Source organism: Coffea arabica, chromosome 6e (genome assembly GCF_036785885.1).
Source record: "Coffea arabica cultivar ET-39 chromosome 6e, Coffea Arabica ET-39 HiFi, whole genome shotgun sequence".
Lineage (NCBI taxonomy): Eukaryota > Viridiplantae > Streptophyta > Magnoliopsida > Gentianales > Rubiaceae > Coffea > Coffea arabica.
The window spans coordinates 740,408-763,310 of record NC_092321.1 but is presented as its reverse complement, the minus strand read 5'-3'; the positions used below and the strand labels follow the sequence as shown (position 1 = coordinate 763,310).

Here is a 22,903-nt window from a genome sequence, read left to right as displayed (position 1 = left end):
GCGCTTTCTAATTCAAGTATTATTTAATTTTGTATTTTAATGACTCTAGAACAATGATTGACTAATTGTACTGCCATAGTAGAGACATCTCTAAGATGGGAATTGTTAATTTAGGGGATGTGAAGGTAGTTGGGAAGCCAATCGTTTTCCGGCCCAAAAATTTCATCACGGACCTAGGAGTGTGGCTGCTGGTCCATCATTATTGGCTACGTTCTTTTACGATGGCTATTGTTGTCAATTAAAAGAATTCGCCATCTTTATGTTCCTTTTTTTGGGGGGGGGGGGGGGGGGGGGGGAGGAGGGGGGTTAAGGCAATGTTGTTAAGCTCGGATTGGATAGCGACTCGGCTAAATTGCTGGATTAGAGTTCAACTGGTCAGATCAGTCGGACTGTTCTCAAAAAATCGCTGACGTCAACATGATGTCATAATTATTTTATATATTTATAAGTTTCAGAAATATTGAAATTAAGTTATTGGTTATATTCAGCTAATCATACAAAATATTCCAAAAATATTAAACTTGTAATCAAATATACACCTAATAATTACATATAAAAATGTAAATTCATGACTAAAATATGTCCATTTTTTCCAAAACTACTTGAAAAACAAAATAAAAACAAATTAATATAAGTTGGAATCATTGATGCTAAACTGATAAGATGATAGGGATGAAACATCTTGATTTAGAGATCATTCAAGAAAATGAGTGATTTTAGTATTTACACTAAGTGGATGCATTTTCATACTCTTATTAATAAATAAAAGTGTTGTAATGTATGTAATTCAAATTATGTTTAGAAAAAAAAAAGAAAGAAAAGTTTAAGAATCGAGTCAATCAGTCGAATTGGATCATTGATTTAGCCAATTTTTTACGGTTTTGATTGATTTTTGATCAAAGCGATTTTGCTACGAACCAACTCGGGAAGAAAGATGGGTTCACAATCAAACCGGTCGAATTGGCCGATTCAGTCAGGGTCTAACAACACTGGTTTTTTGGGTTTAGGAAACCTATTGCTTGATTTAGAAAATGCTTTCCTCCATCTCCATGGCTCCACGTATCCAGAAATAGAGACTAATTAGGATTGAGGAAATGCTTGTGATATTCTTATCTTGATGTACTTCACCTGCGGCGTGTGGTTTAGGAACAAGATTAGTCCATTGCCTTGGTCAATGAGCCAGCATGACGACTACTGTGAGATAAAAAGAGTAATTTTATGAGTTCATTAATCATTATCCGACTGCTTAATCGTTTACCGTGACGTTGACACTCAATCTCCTGCCAAGTCAAAATATATATATAAAAAAAAATTCTCCTGCCAAGTCAAACCACTACCACTAGTATACAATTTTCGTTTTAGGCCCACGTGGATGATAAAATTAAAACATAAGCGGGGCTTTTAAGACTAAATTAAGATTAAAGTTTGACCACTGTCACCTGCACAATTAACAAACAAAAAGGTTAGGATTGGAGAATAAGGTTCGGAGAATGTCACCCGAAAAGGCACTGGTTAGACTACCATTCACTAATGCTACTTATTATAATTATAATTACAGTTGAGCTGAAGAATCGAATCGATCTTCGGCTTCGTGCAGTAAATATCACATGTGGAAGATTGATATCCAAACAATTGAACTTACTTTCATCTAATCAAATCACTCTCCTCAATCGATAATAATAGCAGTAATAATCATAATGTCTCCAGTGCCAACTAACCCCGTCCATGGGAGGCCTCTGTCTGCCGAGGGCGATCTTCATTTTCAGAGGAGTCGAGCACCCATAGCAGTAGCACACTCCCTTGCCCCTTTCTCTCTCCACTCCTCTCTCTAACATGATGCAGAAATGCCACAGAAAAAAGGGCCATTTTCCTCTCATGGCACTTGTACTCTTTGTCTGCATAATCTTCTCAATATTGTACAAGGAAATTACTACCATTCAACGAATCCGTCAGAGCCAACCTCAGAACGAGGTTAATGATGACCAACCCCAGTCCTCCGACTTCCAACTCCAACAAGAATTTCTTCCCAGACCCACGGTTTTACTGAATCGATCCCTCTCAAGCAGAGCTCCTCCTGGTGGGTCTTTTTCTCTTTCCGACATCTTTCAAGATCTAAACTTTTTCGGCATACATTCTTTTCGGCATACATTCTTTTTTTGCTTCTTCTTTTTATTGTGTGGATTAGTTAGATAAGGGTTCAGCCGTGGCTTTTTATGAATCTTTTCTGCTAGTGTCGTTTAGTGCATTCAATCCTATTTGTTTTTGTCGTGTACTTTCGTGGGGAACTTTCAGTGCCTCTGGATAAATCTAGTGCATGCAGTTCGACTGTGGAGTACAGTGGAAGAAGAGTTTTGCCAGCTGGCCGTACACCGGAGCCGGGTGGCTGGAGGGGGCAACCGCAAGGGTGCGACTTCTTTTCTGGTGAATGGGTCTTTGATAACGCTTCTCGTCCACTGTATAATGAGTCAGATTGTCCGTATATGTCGGATCAATTAGCCTGTCTCAAGCACGGTAGACCTGATGTTGATTACCAGTATTGGAGATGGCAGCCCCTTAATTGCAATTTGAAGAGGTAAAATGTTGAACATGATCCTTCCGCCCCCGCCCCCCAAACACACGCACCCACCCCACATTTTAAGTGGTTGGTATTAAATTTGTGTATCTATAGTGCCTGCAATTGGTGGAGTGGACAGATAAGCATGGAGTATTCGTTTGGGTTTTGCTGTTCAATTTTGTCCAGTGCAAAATAATGTGTGCAACAACTTCATCGTATTTCTATATGCATATATTCATAGCATCTGGCTTGTTAAATTGGTATGCTCTAGGTGGAATGTGACTGAGATGTGGGAGAAGTTGAGGGGTAAGAGACTGATGTTCGTGGGGGACTCCTTGACTAGAGGGCAATGGATATCAATGGTGTGCTTGTTGCAGTCCATAATTCCAGCCGATAAAAAGTCAATGACACCCCAAGCCCAACTTACAACTTTTACAGCCCAGGTGAGCTGAAATCCTAATTACTTAACTTGGAACTAACCTGTTCTTACATTCCGATTTTACTTTTTCTCTAATTCTATGGTTAAGAGCTTCGCTTTCTGTTGGTAAACCTTTGACTTTGAGTAGCGATAGCTAGATGAAGGTATCTGTTTGATAAAATGACATATCCTGACAAATGCAGGACTACAACGCTACTGTTGAATTTCTTTGGGCACCGCTTCTTGTTGAATCTAATTCGGATGATCCTGTTGATCATACATTGCCTGAAAGAATTCTCCGTCCAGATTCAATTCTTAGGCATGCATCACAATGGAAGGATGCCGACATTTTAGTCTTCAATTCTTATTTGTGGTGGAGACAGGGCCCTGTGAAGCTCTTGTAAGTAGAATATTTCGTCCAGGAAACATGCACAAATCTCAGTATTTGAGATAAAAATCTTGTATATTCTCATGTGCCAAATCCACATAAATATGCCTTGCCTGCAACTGTTTTCTAAAAGTTGTTAATTTTGTAGATGGAGTAATGAAGATAGTGGTGTTTGTGAAGAAATTGACGGGTTGGGAGGCATGGAGTTGGCAATGGAGGCCTGGGCAGATTGGATGGCTTCTGATTTTGACGCCCTCAACAAGCAGGCCTTTTTTGTTACCATGTCTCCTACACATTTCTTGTAAGTGCTGGGCTTCAATTAATAGTCTTTCAATTCTTCCCTCGCTAATGATTTGTTGGATAAGAAATGATGGTGGAAAATTTGTTAGACTTATGTAAATTGGTTTACACATTTGCATGGTAGATGATACAGTGAAGGATCCAAAATCTCCTAGCAATAATTATCTTTTTATATCAGCAAAAAAGTGACCTGGATGTAACTATGGAAGTTTAGTTCAATTCTTAATTCCCAAGTGTTGGTATTATGATTTGATTAGTTGTATGGTCCTTTTTTTGGTACACTGAGCTGTGGATAATGGCAATCAAAAGTTTCCTGGATCAGGGCCTACTTGTGCACTGCAAATGAGCATATGGGGATTTGGAGTCGTTAACCATGTAGCCCGCTTTTTCATAGTACTCTTCCTTGTAAAACAAGATTGAATCTTTCCGTTTCCTACATGTTTCTTCGTTAATTTTCACCCGTTTGCCATATATCTTCGGTTTTTCTTTTCTCTTTGGGTGGAATCCGTAGTTCTGACATGTTTAGCTTCTATATTGTTCTTTCTTTGTCCTTTAGCAGGATTTTAGGATGTGATTTTCTGGGTCATCTATTTCATCAAATGCATGCATGCTGATATTTGCAGGCCACAGTCCTTGTATCCAAAACTGCCTAGATTTGTTTTGAGTTGCATAAGCAGTTTGTTAAGGATTCTTCATTATACAGGAATTATGTGGTGTGCCGAAGCAAAAGATCATGTTCTTCTCTTTGGTTCGTTTCATATCATCACCAGTTTCAACTTCTTTTCATTGTTTATTAGATCGCAGATGATCACCGAATTGTTAAGGGATTGTCTTTATGTGTTAGCCACTTTGAAGTTTGACCTGTGTGCCCCTTCTCTCTCTCTCTCTCACTTTGGAAATTACACCAAAACAAAGGGAAAAAAATTTTCAGTTGTTTGCTTTTCTAAATTATCAGGAAAGAAGAATGGGAGCCAGGAAGTGAAGGAAACTGTTACAATGAGAGACAGCCAATTTCGAGTGAAAGGTACCTGGGAAACGGTATTCACTTGCCCACCATGCAAATAGCGGAGAAGGTATTGAGGCGGTTGAGCTCAAAGGTTTCTGTGCTCAACATCACACGGCTCTCAGATTATAGGAAAGACGGCCACCCAACCATTTATCGGAAATTCTGGGAGATGCTGAGCCCTGAGACGCTGTCGAAACCGGCGAGTTATTCCGATTGTATACATTGGTGCCTGCCGGGTGTGCCTGATGTCTGGAATGAGTTGCTGTTTCAATATTTGTAGAAGGTCCGATGCACCTGTGCTTTGCACTTACCACATATCCCAGAGAAAGCTTGTTCATAATAGTTACGCTGTTTTTATGGTTTCCAACATTCAATTATTGAAGGTAATCCTTGAAAATGGCGGGCCAAACCGAGTTAGCAACTGGTTCCATATACCAGTGGTTGGACCATGAAACTTGCGCTTGCGCGGCTATGGCTAGAAATTGCGACTCGAAATTAAGTACCGACTGACTAGAGCCACGAATGCATGCACATAGACGATACCCTTTTCCCGGTCCTTAAATCTGCAAAAGATGGCGTCAGTTTTACCAATACTGGCACTTCTAAACTATTTGGTGTTGTTCTAGCGTCTAGCCTGTTTAACGAGTTTTTTTTTTTTTTTTTCCTTTCTTTCTTTACTTTCAATTACTTGTCAAGTTGGGTTAGGTTGTTTGAGGGTTTGGTTTATTAAGGACACTTGGAGAGATTTTAAGGAGTGGGACATGATGTGAGACAGGGTGTGGTACAGAAGAACCGTTCCGGTTTAGATACGTGAATGTAGGAGTATATGTGGGATTGGGAAATCTTAGGCACTATGCTAGTAATACTCTATTTAGTAAAATTATTTTCGTTTATTAACTAAGCCAAAAACATTTTGGCTGTGCTAATTTGATCCTCTTTCAATTCAAACCTAGACTTAAAAAAGTCGTGAACTTGTACATGCGACACCTCAATATTGTTGACTTGGGACATCATCAAGAAAATTTTGAAAAGCTATTAGATTACGAGTGTTGCTTAACAATGCAAGCGAATATCGAAAGGTTGCTTCATGAAACACTAGGGCAGTGAGATACCTCTCTTATCTTATCAAAATACGCTTAGTTGCGTAGTCTTATTTTATATGGTAAATCATTATAAAAATTACGTCCTCTTAGGTTTATTTTTTAAGGACCAAACATTGGATACGCAATTCAGTCTTTGCTTATTTCTTCTACCTCCTCCCTTGCTTTTCCCAAGGGAGTGTACGTAGTAGCCCACATGTTTGAAATGGTAGAAGAGTAGAGAAATGCTAACTAAGCATATTGCTAGCAATTTAACCTACGTTCGCTGTTTGCATATATCAACTCCCTTTAAGTTTAAGCACAACTCTACCTTTTAATCTTCTCTATTTTTATTGCATAATCTGCATAAATGAAAATTAATTTTAGTAGTATATCATTAACACCGCAACCACGTGGCAACATGTATCTTATATCTTGCCAAGAAGTAACAATAGACAATTCCTATTTGATCTCCATCTACCAATGTCTTGGATTAGCGTTATTTGTGTTTATTCCAAACATGAAAACTTCAACACATTCACCTCACATTTCTTGTTCATGTGCAGTGAAGGGGTTAGCCCCGAATTTCCACGAGTAAATGTTACTCCTATATGGTATGTAACTATTTTTGGACAGCTAAGAAAGGAAACTTGTGCACAAAATTTTGCAATTTGTGGCTATATTTCCTGTATATGGAATTAGAATAACTATCCTCCTTCTTCTATATGCATTAAACTGGTAGCTCACTATTTCTTTTAGATTTTTGGAACTTACACATCATTGACATTGAGGTTAGATAAAATGAACCAAGTATGAATTGGGCATTTTGTTTATAATCTTACTTGTACAACATTGTGTTAGTCAGAATTTGTACTGAAAATAGTAGCATACTAAACCTACCTAGAGACTACTTGATTTTGTAACTAACAAACTTGTGTCTATACCACCCTATCCTTAAATTGATGATCGTGCGCGAGTGGGAGTGAGAGTGAGAGTGCCAGATCGGTATGAATTCCTTCGTATATACCGAAAGGCACCAAATTTCTTTGGCGACATTCTCCAGCAAATGATGAGGCAATAGCTTCCTTGCAAGCACAGTAACCTGCTGCTTCCAATTTATGAGGCATGCCAACAGCATAGGAATCCATCTTAATCAAGCTTGGCTCTTCCACCATGGATGTCTAACACAATCGAAAAACTGAAAGTATCAAAGATGTCTCCGAGTTGCAAATTCCAAATTCACCCCAACTTAGCTCAACATCTTGTTTTCGCCAATACATCATGAATAAGTAGTATGAGAAATAGTGGTAATCATGCATGAAATACAGCACCAACATGACAAGGAGTGGTAGATCAAGAATAGGAAGGAAATTACCTTTCTGTAAACTGTTCCATCGTCTTCAACATGCCAGCCGGCTTCCTCACAGAGAGCTTTCAGCAAATCATTGGAGTCAGCGTTCTTGGGAAGCTGGTAGTTGCCATGAGCCCGAAGTCCAGCAAAGATTTTGTGGGCCACAGCACGACGGTGGCGCTCCCTTTGCTTATTATTCAGGCGCTCTCTGTCGGAAGGGTAGCGATACTTGGTGACTGTACCACCGTTTCTGGTGGTCCTGCGAACCACCCAAGGCCCTTTGCTGCTCTTTATGCATCCCCTATGACTAAGACCAGCATTTTTAGTGTCTTCTGCCATGACTTGTTCTGTTCCACTACTCTTCAATGTCTCTGGGCCTCTCTTTCCACTTTGTGCAGTGTTCTATTTCTGATAGGGCGTTAATATATACGAAGACAATATACGCATAAAGGAGAGAAAGAGATATATTGCACCATAATATTCCATCTTTCATACATACGGTATGTGTGGTCTGCTCTCTACTTTTTAGATATGTCTGTGCTTTTGGAGGAGAAAAAAATAACCAGAAAGACTTTTCTGAGCTTGTCTGGGTGTCATCCTTCTATGATCGTACTGTTTGCATTTGGGGTTGGTGGAGTTCACGAAAAAGCTTATTGAATACGGAATTCTGTACGTAGAATGTCGGCCATCCTGCTGATTCCTGCGTGCAAAACCATTTGAGCAGTAGCTAAGAGGTGGCAGAGACCAGACTGCAAAGTCGACGGCATGGCGTGCTTGGCCGTTGATTACCATTTTCCAAACATTGCCGAATTGAGTATTATCACTCCTAATTGATACGATCACCGGAGACACGCATAACAGACCTTGCTATTCTTCAAAAAGTGATTCCCTCCAAGTACGAAACATCTGCCAGCAGAAGATCTCCATGCAGAGGAAGCAAACTTATCTTTTCAGCAACGCAAATATTCTACAATTCTATCTGTCTAGTTTTCAGAGATCAAGAGGCCCGTCCGGCTAAGACTCTGGATTTTGGACCAATGCCTCAATATACGATTTGTCTTCAACGAAATACAATGGTGATTGGGATTATTATTTTCTCCTTAAGTTCGTGTTAGGTCAAACCAGTGTTTTGAAATCCGAGCTGTTCCACCAGTCGAATCATGAACCGGGATGCTAGTTCAATTCACCTGTGAACTCATAAAGTTGTTTAAACCGGTCAAATCTGATCAAGTACTTACTAGTCAAACTAATCAAAATGAATGAAAAATAAGAGATTTCTAAATCGGCTCAAATTAATTTAATTTCTATTAAATTTCAATATCATGTAGGTTAATTAATAAATAAAAGAATAATAAAAAGAAAAACTTTTGAATCAAATTAAACTGATTGAATCAGTTTTTAACTGTGAATTGAAATCTCATCCGGTTTACTTAACAATTTGGGTTTAAAAATATTGGGTCAAAAGCAAATACCCCAACAGTAAAGCAAATACCTCTTTCTGCCGTGCTCTACTTTGTTTTTTTCCAACACCATAGGTTTTTTATTCTACTCCTATTTCTACTATATATATATATATTGTCAATACAATAAATTGCCTATTCTACTCCTATTTTTACTATATATTAAGATGGAAGGGATGGATCCAAATGGACCGCCGTGCTCTGAGATGTTCCTTCACTCTCTTTTTATTGGATGAAAAGACTGATTAGAACATGTTTTGTGTCTCGTATCTTTATCAAAATCTTAAAGTAAGTAATTCATCAATCACTGTTCATCATCTCTCCCTGATAATCACTTTCACCTACCTTCATTTAGAAGGTATCTGATTCAAACTCTAAAGTTCCTAATGTGTCAAACCTAGGGGTGCAAACGAGTCGAGCTCGAGTCGAGCTTTGGCTAAACGAGTCGATCTCGAGTTAATTTTGTGAAGTTCGAACTCGAGCTCGAGCTCGACGAACTCAAAATATCAAGCTCGAGCTCGAGCTTAAAAAATAAAAAAAAAATATTATTATTTTATTTTTAAAAAATAAAAAAAATTTTAAAAAAATGAATAAAATAATAATTTTTTTTAACAAATAATAAAATATTAATGATATATATGTAATTTTACTATTAAAATAAAAATATATATATATATATATATATATATATATAATTGAGCTCGTGAGCCGCTCGCGAGTCAACGAGCTTAATGTTTTTGAGCTCGAGTTCGAGCTCGAAATCGACTTAATTAGCTCGAACTCGTATTCGAGCCGCTCGCGATCGGCTCGCGAGCGACTCGATTCGCGAAACACCCCTAGTCGTACCAAGACTAACTTGATTGTTGGAAATGTGTTGGGAGATTTACCCCAACTCTCTGCTTCTCATTTGCACGTCAACGGATCGGGGCGCATTGAGTCCTAGCTCGTACATGCAAGGAGTTCAACTTTGGTTTCAAGTGAAAATTATGCAAGGAGTTGACCATCTGCCTTGCAACAAATCGCGCTCGTCTGATGTACGCGTGAAAATAAAAATTATCCTTATTAGTAAAACATTATTAAAGGGATCAATTCATTCAAATTGTTAAAAAAGTTCTGAACCCAGTTGGCTGATATTTGTCTTTGAATTTGCAACAATAATTTCGGATTAACAATCGGCCCAAAAAAAAAAAAAAAAGCACTAAGAGGTTGCCGATTTACTTTAAAAAAAAATAATTGTGGAAAGAAGTAAAACCAGAAATCCATAAACTATACGCTGAAGATCTTCGCCTGTTGAAATCAAGGACGCCTATTGGTGGGGCCCTTGGACCCGGGAGGAGAGATTGGAATTTCAATTAGGCTCCAAATCTATTCACAAAACAACTGACAAAGGTCCGCATAATCATAACCATTTGGAAGCCCAGCCCATTCTACAGTGGCCGGTCACACTGAGACTGGTACGCTGAACAGATCCTGCGATGGGGTACAGGGAACGCTGAACGGCTCGCGGCCTCCTTTTAGCTCCCAAAAGTTAACCGGTCTGGGCCGGGCATGCAGCTTTACACCTCGAAAGAAGATCGTCATGAAACATGTGAACATGAATCGCACAAGCTTTATTATTGTTCCATGATAAGCAACCAAACAGCGGAGGCGTATACCACCGTATCTTTCAAAACTTTAGGCTTCAGAGTTGCTGACAATAGACACAACTCTCTTTCTAAGAATCTCAATAGCCTGTAGGCAAAGCAACAAATTTGCAGAAAGTCAACTTCCAGAACCCCAGTTTGGATAACTCAACGACGTCAGACAATTCACATACCAAGCTGGAGTTGCTCGCCCACTTTTGGGTAGAAGCAGCTGCCTCTTTTAAGTGAGAGAAGTAACAACGGTCATCAAATGTCAAAGAATAGGTTGAGTTTTCTGTTGCTTCAGCAACCCAGACATTGTTCACCTGATCTTTGGCTCTCTTGATGAGATTACAGAAACCAACCTGTAAAAGACATAAATTTGTTTGTTTCCTTATTACATCTGAAAACCAAGAGCCAGCGTTTCGAGATTTAGTAAAATCTTAAAGAATTCTTTGATATCTATAGGTAAAATCTTAAAGAATTCTTTGGTATCTATAGGCATGCATAATGTGCAGTCAGACGTCCCGTTTTGCTCAGATCACGTTTATTTTCAATATTCATATTACTTTTCCCTTTATTCTGGTAAATCATCTAGTTTGCTGCTAGTGGAATTAATAAATACGATATCATACAGAAAAAAAGTCATCTAAGTTACTGAATATAGACCTTGGGAGTATTAAGTTCTAAGATTATCCTAAACCCACTTAGAACTCACCGTGGAACCTGCTAAATTATAATTTACTGGTGCAAGCATATCACCGTCACTAAATGGTGAACAGAAGCCAATTGCCAGCAGCGATTCCAAAGGTTCCCTTGAATGTAATCCATGTATGGATCCATCCGTCACAAACACCCACTGTTTCTTGTGGCGATCAGTTGTATATGCATCTCCCACATAAACAACACATGCAGCGATATCGAATTCACTGTGTAAGCCAAACAACACAAACAGGTAAGCATGGAACAGGCTCATTCAGAGAAAGAGCACAAACTCCAAGAAGTTGGAATTCCGAGGTTACCTGGATAGAGAAACTTCACCCAAATTTGACAATAAAATTGACTTACGAGGAGTGAAGAACGGCCTGATGATAACTCCCATCAGTATAATAAACATACTTTTGAAAATAAAAAGGAAACCTATCAGGACTTACTTAAAATGCTCAATTGCTGAAGGCGACAAAGATAGCCATTTGGTACTTGATCCATTGGTTTGCAAATAAAGAGTACTTGAATCAGAGGTTGATGGTGTAAGGCAAGACACAGCATAAACCCTGCCCTCAACTAACTCTGATTGCTGTCACAGTAACAATCATTTAAATTAAGGTTGTTAAAGAGGAGCACAACCGGGACTGGCATAGGGGCCTATTAAAGAAGCAGGTTCCAATAATGAAACACAGAAAAATGTTCACAGGCACACTTAACCTGTTTCTCTGTTGGGTTCCAGATTGTAATCAAGCCCGTATGTGGGAAACATTTTTGTGGAGAATCTTTGCTTGTCAAGCCAACAACTTTGACCCTCATGAATGGAGTGACTTCTCTGCCACCTAAACCAGCAGCCTTCAAAGCGGTCTCAAGAGATTTCTGCATATCTGAGTGCCTTAGCATCTAATATCAGATGGAGAAAAGTCATTATCAACCATTAGTAGAATTAGGGGATTACAAGCCAAACATCCAAACATTGCTCAAAGTTTGCTTGATAAGAAGCAAATGAAATCAGTTCTTGAAAATGTACCTCCAATTTTGCTTGATAAGATGCAAATGAAGTTAGTTGTTCTGAAGTCATCTCAGCCATTATGACTTCTGGTTCAGCAGCTTTCTCAAGCATCTTCATGATTTTAGCCCCTTCTTCACTGTCATTATCATCTAGAGTATGGAATGTTTCGTTTTCCCCTTGGAATTTGGATAATACATCCTCTACCACAACAGATCGCCTAGAATTGAGATCATGAAAGTTACAATCTTTATCATGAAGGTCTTTATCAACAGATCGCCTAGATTCTATTTAGGGTCCAAAATATTAGCATCACCATTGGCAACATAATTTTCAATGCTGGAAATATTTATGAAGTAATATCTGCAAATACCAGTCTAGCGAGAGAGAGAGAGAGAGAGAGGGGTAGAAGGCTTGAGAAGCAAAAACAAAAGCTATATAGAGGAAGAATCTATTCCAGTCACAGATGCATAACGATACAAAGACAATAAAGGAAGAACCTATTGCAGTTATAGATGCATGACAATAGAATGAATATCCTCAAAAGGCAACCAATGGCAAAAACTCTGTAGTAAATTGGAATTGCCTGAAGTAACTCAAACAGTTGTTACCTTTTGTTATATGAATGCAGCATCTTAGTGTACATCCTCTCAGATCTCACTATGAATCCACCATCACTTGACCTGAAAGAGAAAGATTGCCTTCATACTCATCTGAGGATGAGTATCAAATGCAACTGATCTAATACAAGTTACCTTTCCCAGTACACTACAGGGTATATTCTTAAAATTCCCACCAATGTGCTAGGAACAACTCCTCCAGTACTCTTGATGGACCTAAATGCTAGTGGTAGACCATCAACCTTACCTAGGAATGGATATCAAGGTTAGAGAGAAGAAAACCACAACCAGACAGCAACAAAATAAAGCTGCACCAAATTAATCTTAGCCAGTGAAGTTCATGTTATTAGTCAGCTCTATGCCAATAAAAGTTCATGTTAATATTCAAAATCCTTACAGAAACCCAGTCGATCAGCCCAATGAGTTCTATATGTCCCATTCATATGCAATAGTAAAGTGCTTGTCCTTGGTGCCTGAAATCGAAATTCATACAAAAACAAAAGGCCCTAGTAGCACAAATAGTTCAAAAACCAGGCATGAAAGAAATGAATTCAACATGCAAGTACCTCAAGTGGCGAAACTGGCCCAGCCCACCCACATAATCCAGCTCCCCAGATCTTCAAATAGAAAAGAAATGGTAAGCATTACATAAATTGTAACTAAAACCCTATAACAAAAAGGAGAAACTGAAACCAAAGGAACAAATTACAGTAAGTTTTTGCCCTATGAACAGTTTCCCAGCTGCCAGTTTCTTTGATAGAAGTACATCCAGTAGAGCAATGATAGAATACCTGTCAAAGGGGTAAGTTTTAGACAAACATGGACATTAAATTTGTAAACACTACTGTTAACTAAGAATTTCCTAACCATCCATCTGTTAGTTCAATTTTTGCAGCTGCACCACTTTCAACCTCTCTTGATGCAATAGGTTGACAGCCAACCTCTGTGCCACAAACTGAAAGGACAGATGAAATGCACAATACCATCCTTGAAGATGGTGGTGCATCTCCTTCTAAAATTCTCTTGACAGCAGATCGATGCCCATGATTTACTTCCTTGTCATATCTGACCAGAAAATTTAGAAATTTTTCTGTAAAGTTCTGGAAATTAGTAGGAGAAAAAAAAGGATAAGGAAAAACTTCCCTTGACCATGGGAAGTTTGAATACCTGTACTTCAATTCTTCAAGTACATTAGAAACTGATAACAGTTTTCCAGAAAATTTGGCAGGATAACATCTCTCATAAGATGCAAGTTTCCAAACTATCCACTTATAGTGATTTTTAACCCACCTGGATAGACAAAAAACCAAATTATGATATCACCAGCAGGAGCATCATACAAATTAAAAAAGAAACAAAAAACGGCTCTAGAAAAATATAGTACGGAAAATACCTATGGGCCTCCATTCGTTACAAAAGTCAATAATATATAAAGGATAACCATCAAGAACAAAGAAAAAAGAGATTAGGCTTCCCCACGTGCATCCCTAGCAGAGAGTAATTAAGAAATACCAAGAAATAACCAAAATTGTATAAAGAAAGTACTGTATCACTCTAGGTCCTTCATGTAGTTATGAATGTACATCTGATCCATGTAAAGCCTAGAAAATGTACAATTTCTGAATAATCAATTTGATTGAAGTTGAAAAAAGTAGTTACTCTTTCGACACATGATACGGAGAAACTTCAGGTTGAACCAGCATATGGTAAAATTCTTCTGCTCCAATGCAACCTGAACCAAAATCATCAGGAAACGTATAATATTCAGCAACACCTGGATTCATCCTCCTTATCTCATCTGACAAGTTCTCTATCTGAATACATAGAGCATCGATGTAAGTATCAACCGCTCAAAGAAAAAGGGATGGTAAATTAAGAAACAAACAAGTATTCTACACTGCTACACCTTGCTTCGGCCAAATGGGGGCTCCCTAAAATATTCCTTCACATACAACCGAGAAACTTGAAACGGCAATCGAGTAGAAACCCGTCCCTCATAAGAGATTTCATTAGTTGTTAAAGATGGCATCCCTAGTTAAAAGATATGCCTTAGATTTGCTCATAAGATTGTCTCAAGAAGAATGAAGAAGGTTATCCACAAGATCTGATTATTTACCATTAGGACTTGACGTCTTATTTCTACAAAATGGGGTGATAAATTTAGAACTTCGAGGCCTTTTGAATGGAGATACAGTGCTTCTCCCTAGTCTTCTCTTCTCAGCAGAATTCCACTTGACATCTGTGGAATTCGCACCAATGCTGTTTGAGATATCCACCAGAGGCCCACTTGATGGCCTTTCTAATGAATCCATGGTTGCCACTTGAGTTTTCTTCCTTAAATGATTTTCATAGCTAGGTAGACTATTGCAGGGACTACTTAAATTATGTTTTGCCTCCGCATCGAACTTCTTGATCAAGTTACTCCCTTGACCAATAATGCGTGGTCTAACTGAAGATTCTCTTTGACATGAATTTGATCTGAATGGAGAAGTGAAATTCTTTGACAAATGATTGCTGTTTGCTGTCTCTTGATATGGAAATGGAGTATTAGGGTCATTTTCTTTGCTTGGTTTTGTATTCTTGGATTCTCTGTCTCTGGAAAATGGATATTCATGATCTGCTGCATCGCCTTCATCTGAGTAGGCTCCCGCCTCCTGATCTCCAAGCAGGCTAAGTGCACGTTTCAGTGCATCATTTGAAACAGATATTGATCTCCCACCAGCAGTTTGAAACTTGACTGGAGGTGGTTTTGGAGCACTCTGTAGAAAATCCGGAATGACATACTTCGATTGACAACTTGCAGAATTAATTTTACCATCTAAGGGAGATATTGGGAGTATTATATCACCATTAAGCAGTGTGTTATTAACACCTGCTTCCCCTTCAAAAAGAAATGAACTTCTCAAACCACTAGGCTGATATGAGGTTGACAGCTGTCCTTCCTGCTCAAGGTCTTCAAAATTCTTGCAATCACCATGTTCTTCTGGGCCCAACAAAGCCTTGGCTCTTAAAAGACCGGCAGAAGATAAGCTGACCGTCTTACCTGAGGCTGTCTGGAAGAAGGAATTTGATGTATCAGTCATTTGCTCCAAGCTAGTCCTCAAAGCAGATTTTGGTACATTAATTGCTTTCCTTGGACCGGTCCATGAAATGGTATTTGAAAAACCAAATTCATTATCTCCTCTAATCTGCTGGCCTGCTCATATGTTTACAAGAGTAACCTTTAAGTAATCAACTTATCAGAAATACTCAGTACATGGTATAAACTCACAGAAACTTTAGTTGGTTCTTACATCCCTCCCCATTTTTGAGTATTGAAAATGTGATTTAAACATACTATTTGCAACATAATGATGGGTTCAATGTTATTAAAAGAAAAGGGCAACACATAATTTGCTTTGGAAGTTATAGGCCGTAACTTCAATCTAAGTCACCAATTTATGAAGCACAGATAAACCCAAGGACATGCATTAGGTTATATAGGATGAACTGTATCACAAAATTGGGCCTATAAAACTTGATGCAGGTGGGATTCAAGTATGTCCAGCTCTTAATTTCAATGAGAACCACCATAACATATGTTTAAATCAAATCCACCACATTGCATGGCTTTTTTTCAATTTATAAGCAGTCGGCCAGCTCACACGGACTGAAGTTTTACACAGTTCGTGGTTTAGAAGTTTCACATAATATAATAATTAGTTAAAAGCTGGTCTTTTATGTGGCAACGTTTATTAGAACTTCAACCTGTCGGAATGACCTCGTCTCCCCCATCGCTGAGAATTTCAAAAGCTCTTGGTATCGAGGACTGCTTCACCCCCACCGACTCTCCCAGTCCAGTCCGAAAACTTGAAGCACTATCCAAATTGCCATGGCGAACATCCCTCAACCTCGAACATCCTGCACAGTAGTAATTGGAAGTTTCAGCTTTTGCTAAGGAACTCTGACAAAATTACAGACAATACAACGGAGTTGAAAATTTGGAACCTGTCTGCGTGACCGCGTCTCCTTCATCACCGAGAATCGCTAAGGCTCTTGAAATCGAAGACTGCTTCACAGCCACCGATTTCCCCAATCCGCTCCTAAAACTAGGAGTATTGTCCGAATTTCCATCCCGAACTTCAGTGAACCTTGAATATCCAGTAAACAGTAATTCATTTGCAGTACCTTGGAGCAAGAGATCGGCCATTGAAGGAAGGCGGTGAGATTGAGGAGGCGGATATTCGAGGGCACGATTTGATTCTGCCTCTTGGTTGCAGAGGTGTTGATCGGAGATTTCCCATCGGACATTATTACCGGCGTCGGAGAACAACTGCCACGTTGACATTTATTAGAGATTTTCCGTGTACGAATTTGGCGAGGTTTGGTTAATCGAGATGAATTGGATGGAAAATGGGGGGAAAATAATTATATTAAAGTAAGATTGGGGAATGGGGATGGTGATTTTATGGAAAAAGCGGGAATTTTTGAATCGAGAAATGGCGCCACAACATCATCTCCATCTCCATCTATAGGACTCCAGTCCAGATCCGATGATTCATGGGCTCAAATGCCTCTGGCTTTACTGGGTTTTTTATCTACTTCTCGTCAGGATAAAGCCCACACAGGCGCTGGCTGGACTGGCTCTGGATCAAGAAGGATATATAGCCCGCCTTCGGCGCATGTCAATGCCTTGTAAGTATGTGACTAACCATCCAATCAAACGCTTCAATTATTCTTTTATTTTTTCAATCTTTTCTTGCCGGAGACCTCTCATGATGAATTTGTGATATAAATATCTACCATGGTTTAAAAAAAAAAAAAAAAAAAAGAGTAACCATTTCACATGTTTGGACAAAGAAAATTTGCAAGATTTATTTCAGATTTTGTTTTGCTTGCATCATACACACAATTCCCAATCACCTTTTTATCTCACATACATCACATCACATAAAGTACTACAGTAACTGGATCAAATAAATTCTTATCCAAACAAACTTATTAATCTTCATACAGCCGATATCAATTAAGGTTTTATTAAATATTTTTGTACAACGTTAGTGTGTAACAAGTTGGTACACGAAGTTTAGGTGCATCTCTCTCTCTCTCATATATAAACTCGCTAGTTTTAGAATATTTTTACATTAATAGTGTAAAACAGAATAATCCAAAAAGAAAAGCCAACTCTATATAAAGCTCATCTCTTTGTTAAGATAAGAGAAATTAGTCAGAAATGCCTAAATCACAGAAGGCATAACACATGTAAAACACACACACACACACACACGAATGTTTTCACTTTAAACAGATAAACTCATGTCATCCATTCGTTGCTTTTGTTTGAAATTAGATTTCATCAATTGTCTACGAGGAATCCGAAAAATATCTTGAAAAATAGATGTGTTAGATGAGTTGGAACATATGACAAATTAAAATTTCTATATCATATTAATAAATTTTTGTGTTTTGTAAAAATAATAGGGATCAATTTAATCAATTATCAGGTTTTAGACATTATATTTGTTTAGATCAAAATGTTATGGACTAATTTTATAGGCATTTTCAGCAACGTCAGCAGGGGCAACCCACTGCTCACAAACAAGTTTTTGACCAAGTGTAACACGTATTGTACATCATATTATACGTCACTTAATAGCAATACTACTATTAGGTATCAACTAGTAGATCTGATTGGTAAATATGTTCTTGGTCAAGTTTGTCTGTTACAAAATTTTTAATAATTATAGTTATACTAACTTAAAAAATTTTCTCAAAATTTTTAAACTATACATTTTAAAATATCTAAAAATTCATATATTTTAAAATTTTTTTCTATAACTTTTACAATAATCTATAATAAGATTTTAAACAAACACCAAAAAACCATTTGTCAAATGGGGCCACTGTTTGTTTTGTTGATAGGGAAAGCCCTGCGCGGCACATGCATGTGGAGCAATTATCAGTCAGTTCATCATTTTATTTTTTGGGGTTTTGTCTTGGCTCTTGAACTTGTATGTAAAGGTCAGTGCCATTCAATGAGATATGAAATGTCCAAGACACGATTCAAGAAATCCTCTCCCCCAAAGTGGCAAACTTTGACCATTCGATCGAGCTAATGATGCGATAGGAAGAAAATTGAAATACTAATAATTAAAGAATTTGCACGTCTAGCTAAAAATTACTCAGCTCATTTGGCGCAAAACTAGGGCAATATCTTTTTTTTGTTCTTTTCATTTTTCTCAAACGTCCACCAAGTTTACGAATTACCTATAAATCTCTATCAATAATTATTAGTAATTAATGTTTTAGGCAATGACCAATGAAGTTTCGTATAACTATACTATGCCAAGAAGTCAGGTATTGTATTATTAGAGGTGTCAAAATTAATGACTTGGACTTGTTTGAGTTGGTTAAAATGGGTAATGGGTATAAGTGAGTCAACCCATTTATACCCCCATTTAATTAGATAGGTATAAATGGATAAATCAAAAAAATGAATTGGGTAACTCAGTACCCATTTATTTTAACTTTTGTAAACTCATTTAAATTTATTTTTACAAATCAATTTATATCACTCTTTGCACCAGTCATTAATTTTAAATATTTACTTATAATGTTCAATATGCCTAATTACCAATTTTTTTCTCCATCCGTATTCTATGTCAAGAAATTACATACTATTTAATAATTGAACAATAAGAATATAAATTTTTGAACTAAGTACTATAAAAGTTAACATAAAAACTTAATCCAAAAATTTTGAACCCATAGCATTTTTTCGCATGTAAATTTAAAATTTCATTTTGGAAAGGTAGGAAAAGAGGCTAAAACTTGTAATAAATTGGTAATGCTGGAAAATGAGCAAGTTAACAAACTAAGATAAAATAAAATGGTAAGATAAAACAAACAAATAATAATAATAATAATGAAACAAAAATAGTTAACATCATGACAAAATGAAGAATCTGAAAAAAAAATATGGGTGGGGGAGGAGAGGAGGTTTGGAGGAAAATAATTCTAAATGGGTTAATTGGATTTGATGGGTTACCCAATAATACCCATTTAATCATATACCCATATCCATTTATTTATGGACAGGTATGGGTAAATTTAACTAAATGGGTTTGTTTGCCACCTATATATATTATCAATTATGTGATTGCTGTAGCCGCTGCTGACTCGCATTATTTCAAATAATTCTCTTGAAAATACTAGTATCAAATATATTAGAAAATTTTGGCAAAAATTTCTTTTGCTAGTTACAAACACATTCGGTTACGTGTCTTGAACCCTAGTTTTATATGGAAACGTACGGCACCAATCCGAAGGTCTAGAATTGCAAACCAACCCCAAAACGGACCAGGGGAGCAACGCAAGAGATTGCAACTTCAGCCTTCTCTGGCTTTTTGATCTTTGACTACTGGAAGAGTTGAACGAACAACAAATAATTATGCTACAACTACAAGAACTGAGTGATGGAGCACTATGGTTAGCTATGAGAGTGAGTGAAAGATATTAGAGTTCAACTTCCAAGACGTCCCTCCAAACGTAAACGATGGAATTTGGGATTTCCCATACCAGTGCTTCGTTTTGCTTCCCAGTTGGTCCAATTTTCATTTACCAGTGATCAGACCACATCAGAATATGGCCACTAGCTAGGTCATTGTTTCCGTGGTTGGTGGGTAGCATATATAGCTTCGGCATTTTTAGTTTAATATAGGCTACTTGGAAGAAAATCTTTCTTGGAATTGTATTTTACTTCTACTCTATACTCCTATCAAGTAACAAGTTGAAAGGTGCATCTTCAATCAGCGGCGAAGTATTGCAAAAACCTTCAGCATGTATGTAGTAGTTTAATTAAAGACAGAGACCATAGAATGGAAAGGGAAAAAGGGACTTGATGTGTGAGCACCAGTGGAAGGTTTCATGGACTCGTCGTGCTGTACACCCCACCATGTAGATGAATGATCAAGAAAGTCATTGTCCAACTATTACTAGGTCCATTAAGTATTTGTACATGTTGTATATATATATAGGCTTTTAGCTCACTCGCCAGCCAAATGCACATGTAATTAAAGGCATCCCAAGGCACTGAAATATTCAACAAGGCTTAATCTCAAAAACTCCCCACCCCCCCACCCGATGTATTGTCAATTCTTATGCTAAAGAACAAGAACCACCTGGTTCTCTTAAGTCAATTCTTGTGATGAAAGAACATGAACCTAACAGGTTGTTTAGCTACATCTGGTTTCCTGATCCAGGCGAAAACAAATATGAACGGGCATTCCCGATTAGTGAGTCGTGGTAATTGTTTCTCAAATCTCGAATCAGGTATTCATGACTTGATAGAATACAAGTACGCTTAACCAGTTGTCCATCGTTAGATATCTTCCTCGCCTCTGTAGTAATCTAATCATTCGTCCATGTAAACACCTGCAAAGATCATTGAAGTCAGAAAATCTATCTACTACTTATTTACTTGGTTAACTATGCAAAACCAAATAGCAACTTTCCCAGGACTTCAATGCAAACGACTCAGAATCACAGTGGAAGCCAAAGGTTCTCTACCTAGCTAGCCCAGAAAAAAAAAATTACACAAACACACACACAGACACACGCTCTTTTATCTAAGGGGTCCATCATTATCAAGTAATTCGTTACATCGCGCAAGAATTGAAATTGATGATATTTTTTCTTTTTTGAGTTCTATTTTGCAGCTCAGTACTATAATGGTGGTCATGCATGATGCAACTTGTGCTACTTAAAAATGCAGGATTTTGAAGAAAAAGAAGAAGTAATGAAGAAGCAAATGAAGAAATTAAATTGGGCACAGTGTCAAAGGCAATGAAAGAACGCAGACACAGTGGTAATAGCGAAGAAAGGTATAGCCGGCCCGTTCCCAAGAAGAAAATTGTAAATTTATAGCCGTACCGTTTTTCAATCTTCAAGAACGGATTAATTAGGGAGTCTGGAGGAGGTTAGAGCGTAGTCGGCAGATAAATGACTAGGATGGGATCCTCCCTAAAGTAAGAGTTTATTAAATTAAAATGGAAAATAAATGTATGGTCCTCAACCATATTTTTTGGTGTTAAATGCATTAAACCCTTTAAATAAGCACTTTGTACCCCTATTTGATATTTTAAGACAAAAGTGCCATTACTATTTTATTTTGATTCTTTTTTATTTTTCCTTTTCCACTACTTTCTTTTATTTTTGTACTTTTCTTCTTTTACTATTTTCTTTTTTTTTTCACTTTTCTTATGTCATTACATTGTTTCGTTTTCATATTAGTTTTGCTAATTTGTATGTTTATTATAATATTACAATTATCTTTTACTTATAATTTCATTCTTGTTTTATTTATCTACACTATTAGAAAATTCAGGACGAATTGTATAGCATAGAAAATTAATATATGCCTATCATAATCAAAAAGTATATAATACTAGCAATTTGACTATTTAAAAATAAATTAACAAAGTATAATTTTAAATTACTTAATATTTTAAAGTATATCTCAAAAAATAAAGTAACTAATATTTTTGTTACTTTGATATGAATTTGTTGCTCATGTTATTAAAACTTAATTTATTCTAAACTCTAGACGCATTGATTTAAGTGATATATGAAATAGTTTATGCGCTTAGATAACATATATTTTATTATAACATAGACTTTATGATAATTATTACTTCCAATAATAAAAAATAAAAAAGATAGAAACTAAATAAAAATTAGTTTAAGAATATTAAAATTAATATATGGATAATAATAGCAAAGAGACAAAAGTAATTGATCGTATGAGAGAACGGATAAAAAGGAAAATACATATATATATATATATATATATATATATATATATATATATATATATAAAAGAAAAAGGACAAGTAGAAGGGCAAAAAAGGAGAAAAAATAAGTAAAATAATAATTAATACGAAAGAGGTACTTTTGTTGTAAAATATAAAGCGGGAGGGTAAGTGTCTATTTATTAAGGCGAGAGAGGCAAAATACAACTAGGGTAAAGTTATAGGAAACCCTAATATTTTTTCGTCGTCACAAAACCAAATAATCAACTACAAGCCCAGAGCCGTAGAGGGGTTGGCCTGCCTTTTGCCCACATGCTTTTGTTGCTACAAATACTCACTCTCTCGTTTTGTTCTTGCTCATTCATCTCCCCAACCCATCCATATCTTCAAAAGACTCAGTAGCAGAGTATATAGGAGTACTTACCTTAATCTTATGGGCCAAAGTCCCTTCGCACCTCGCGAGCCAATGATCAAACATTAATTGATCATCATGCCATGGATGAGAAATGGCCTCTTTCATTAATTCTCCATGCAATAAAATATGTGGGCAAAATTAAGTCTGGAGAATCCGTGAAGCTCAGGAGGGATAGCGCCATATATGGT

The 22,903-nt window shown here is 37.2% G+C and overlaps 2 protein-coding genes across 2 annotated transcripts; one reads left to right on the top strand and one right to left on the bottom strand.

The window, feature by feature from the left end:
* Window positions 1-1,657: 1,657 nt before the first annotated feature.
* On the top strand, window positions 1,658-5,063 carry LOC113694624 (protein trichome birefringence-like 35). Its single transcript, XM_027213472.2, has 6 exons — window positions 1,658-2,077; window positions 2,293-2,572; window positions 2,826-2,997; window positions 3,176-3,372; window positions 3,509-3,661; window positions 4,616-5,063. Exons 1-6 carry the CDS (start codon window positions 1,834-1,836, stop codon window positions 4,944-4,946), a joined length of 1,377 nt encoding a protein of 458 aa, XP_027069273.1. The 5' UTR covers window positions 1,658-1,833; the 3' UTR covers window positions 4,947-5,063.
* A 4,749-nt stretch (window positions 5,064-9,812) lies between these two features.
* LOC113695096 (protein BREAST CANCER SUSCEPTIBILITY 2 homolog B) lies at window positions 9,813-16,903 on the bottom strand. Its single transcript, XM_027214062.2, has 19 exons — window positions 16,500-16,903; window positions 16,260-16,412; window positions 14,629-15,708; window positions 14,419-14,543; window positions 14,172-14,326; window positions 13,680-13,802; window positions 13,380-13,577; window positions 13,222-13,303; window positions 13,079-13,129; window positions 12,910-12,985; window positions 12,648-12,759; window positions 12,504-12,575; window positions 11,914-12,112; window positions 11,604-11,786; window positions 11,333-11,475; window positions 11,201-11,263; window positions 10,897-11,107; window positions 10,373-10,543; window positions 9,813-10,287 (listed from the first exon to the last, which is right to left on the bottom strand). The coding sequence occupies exons 1-19, from the start codon at window positions 16,837-16,839 to the stop codon at window positions 10,231-10,233; spliced, it is 3,594 nt and encodes a 1,197-aa protein (XP_027069863.1). The 5' UTR covers window positions 16,840-16,903; the 3' UTR covers window positions 9,813-10,230.
* Window positions 16,904-22,903: the final 6,000 nt, after the last annotated feature.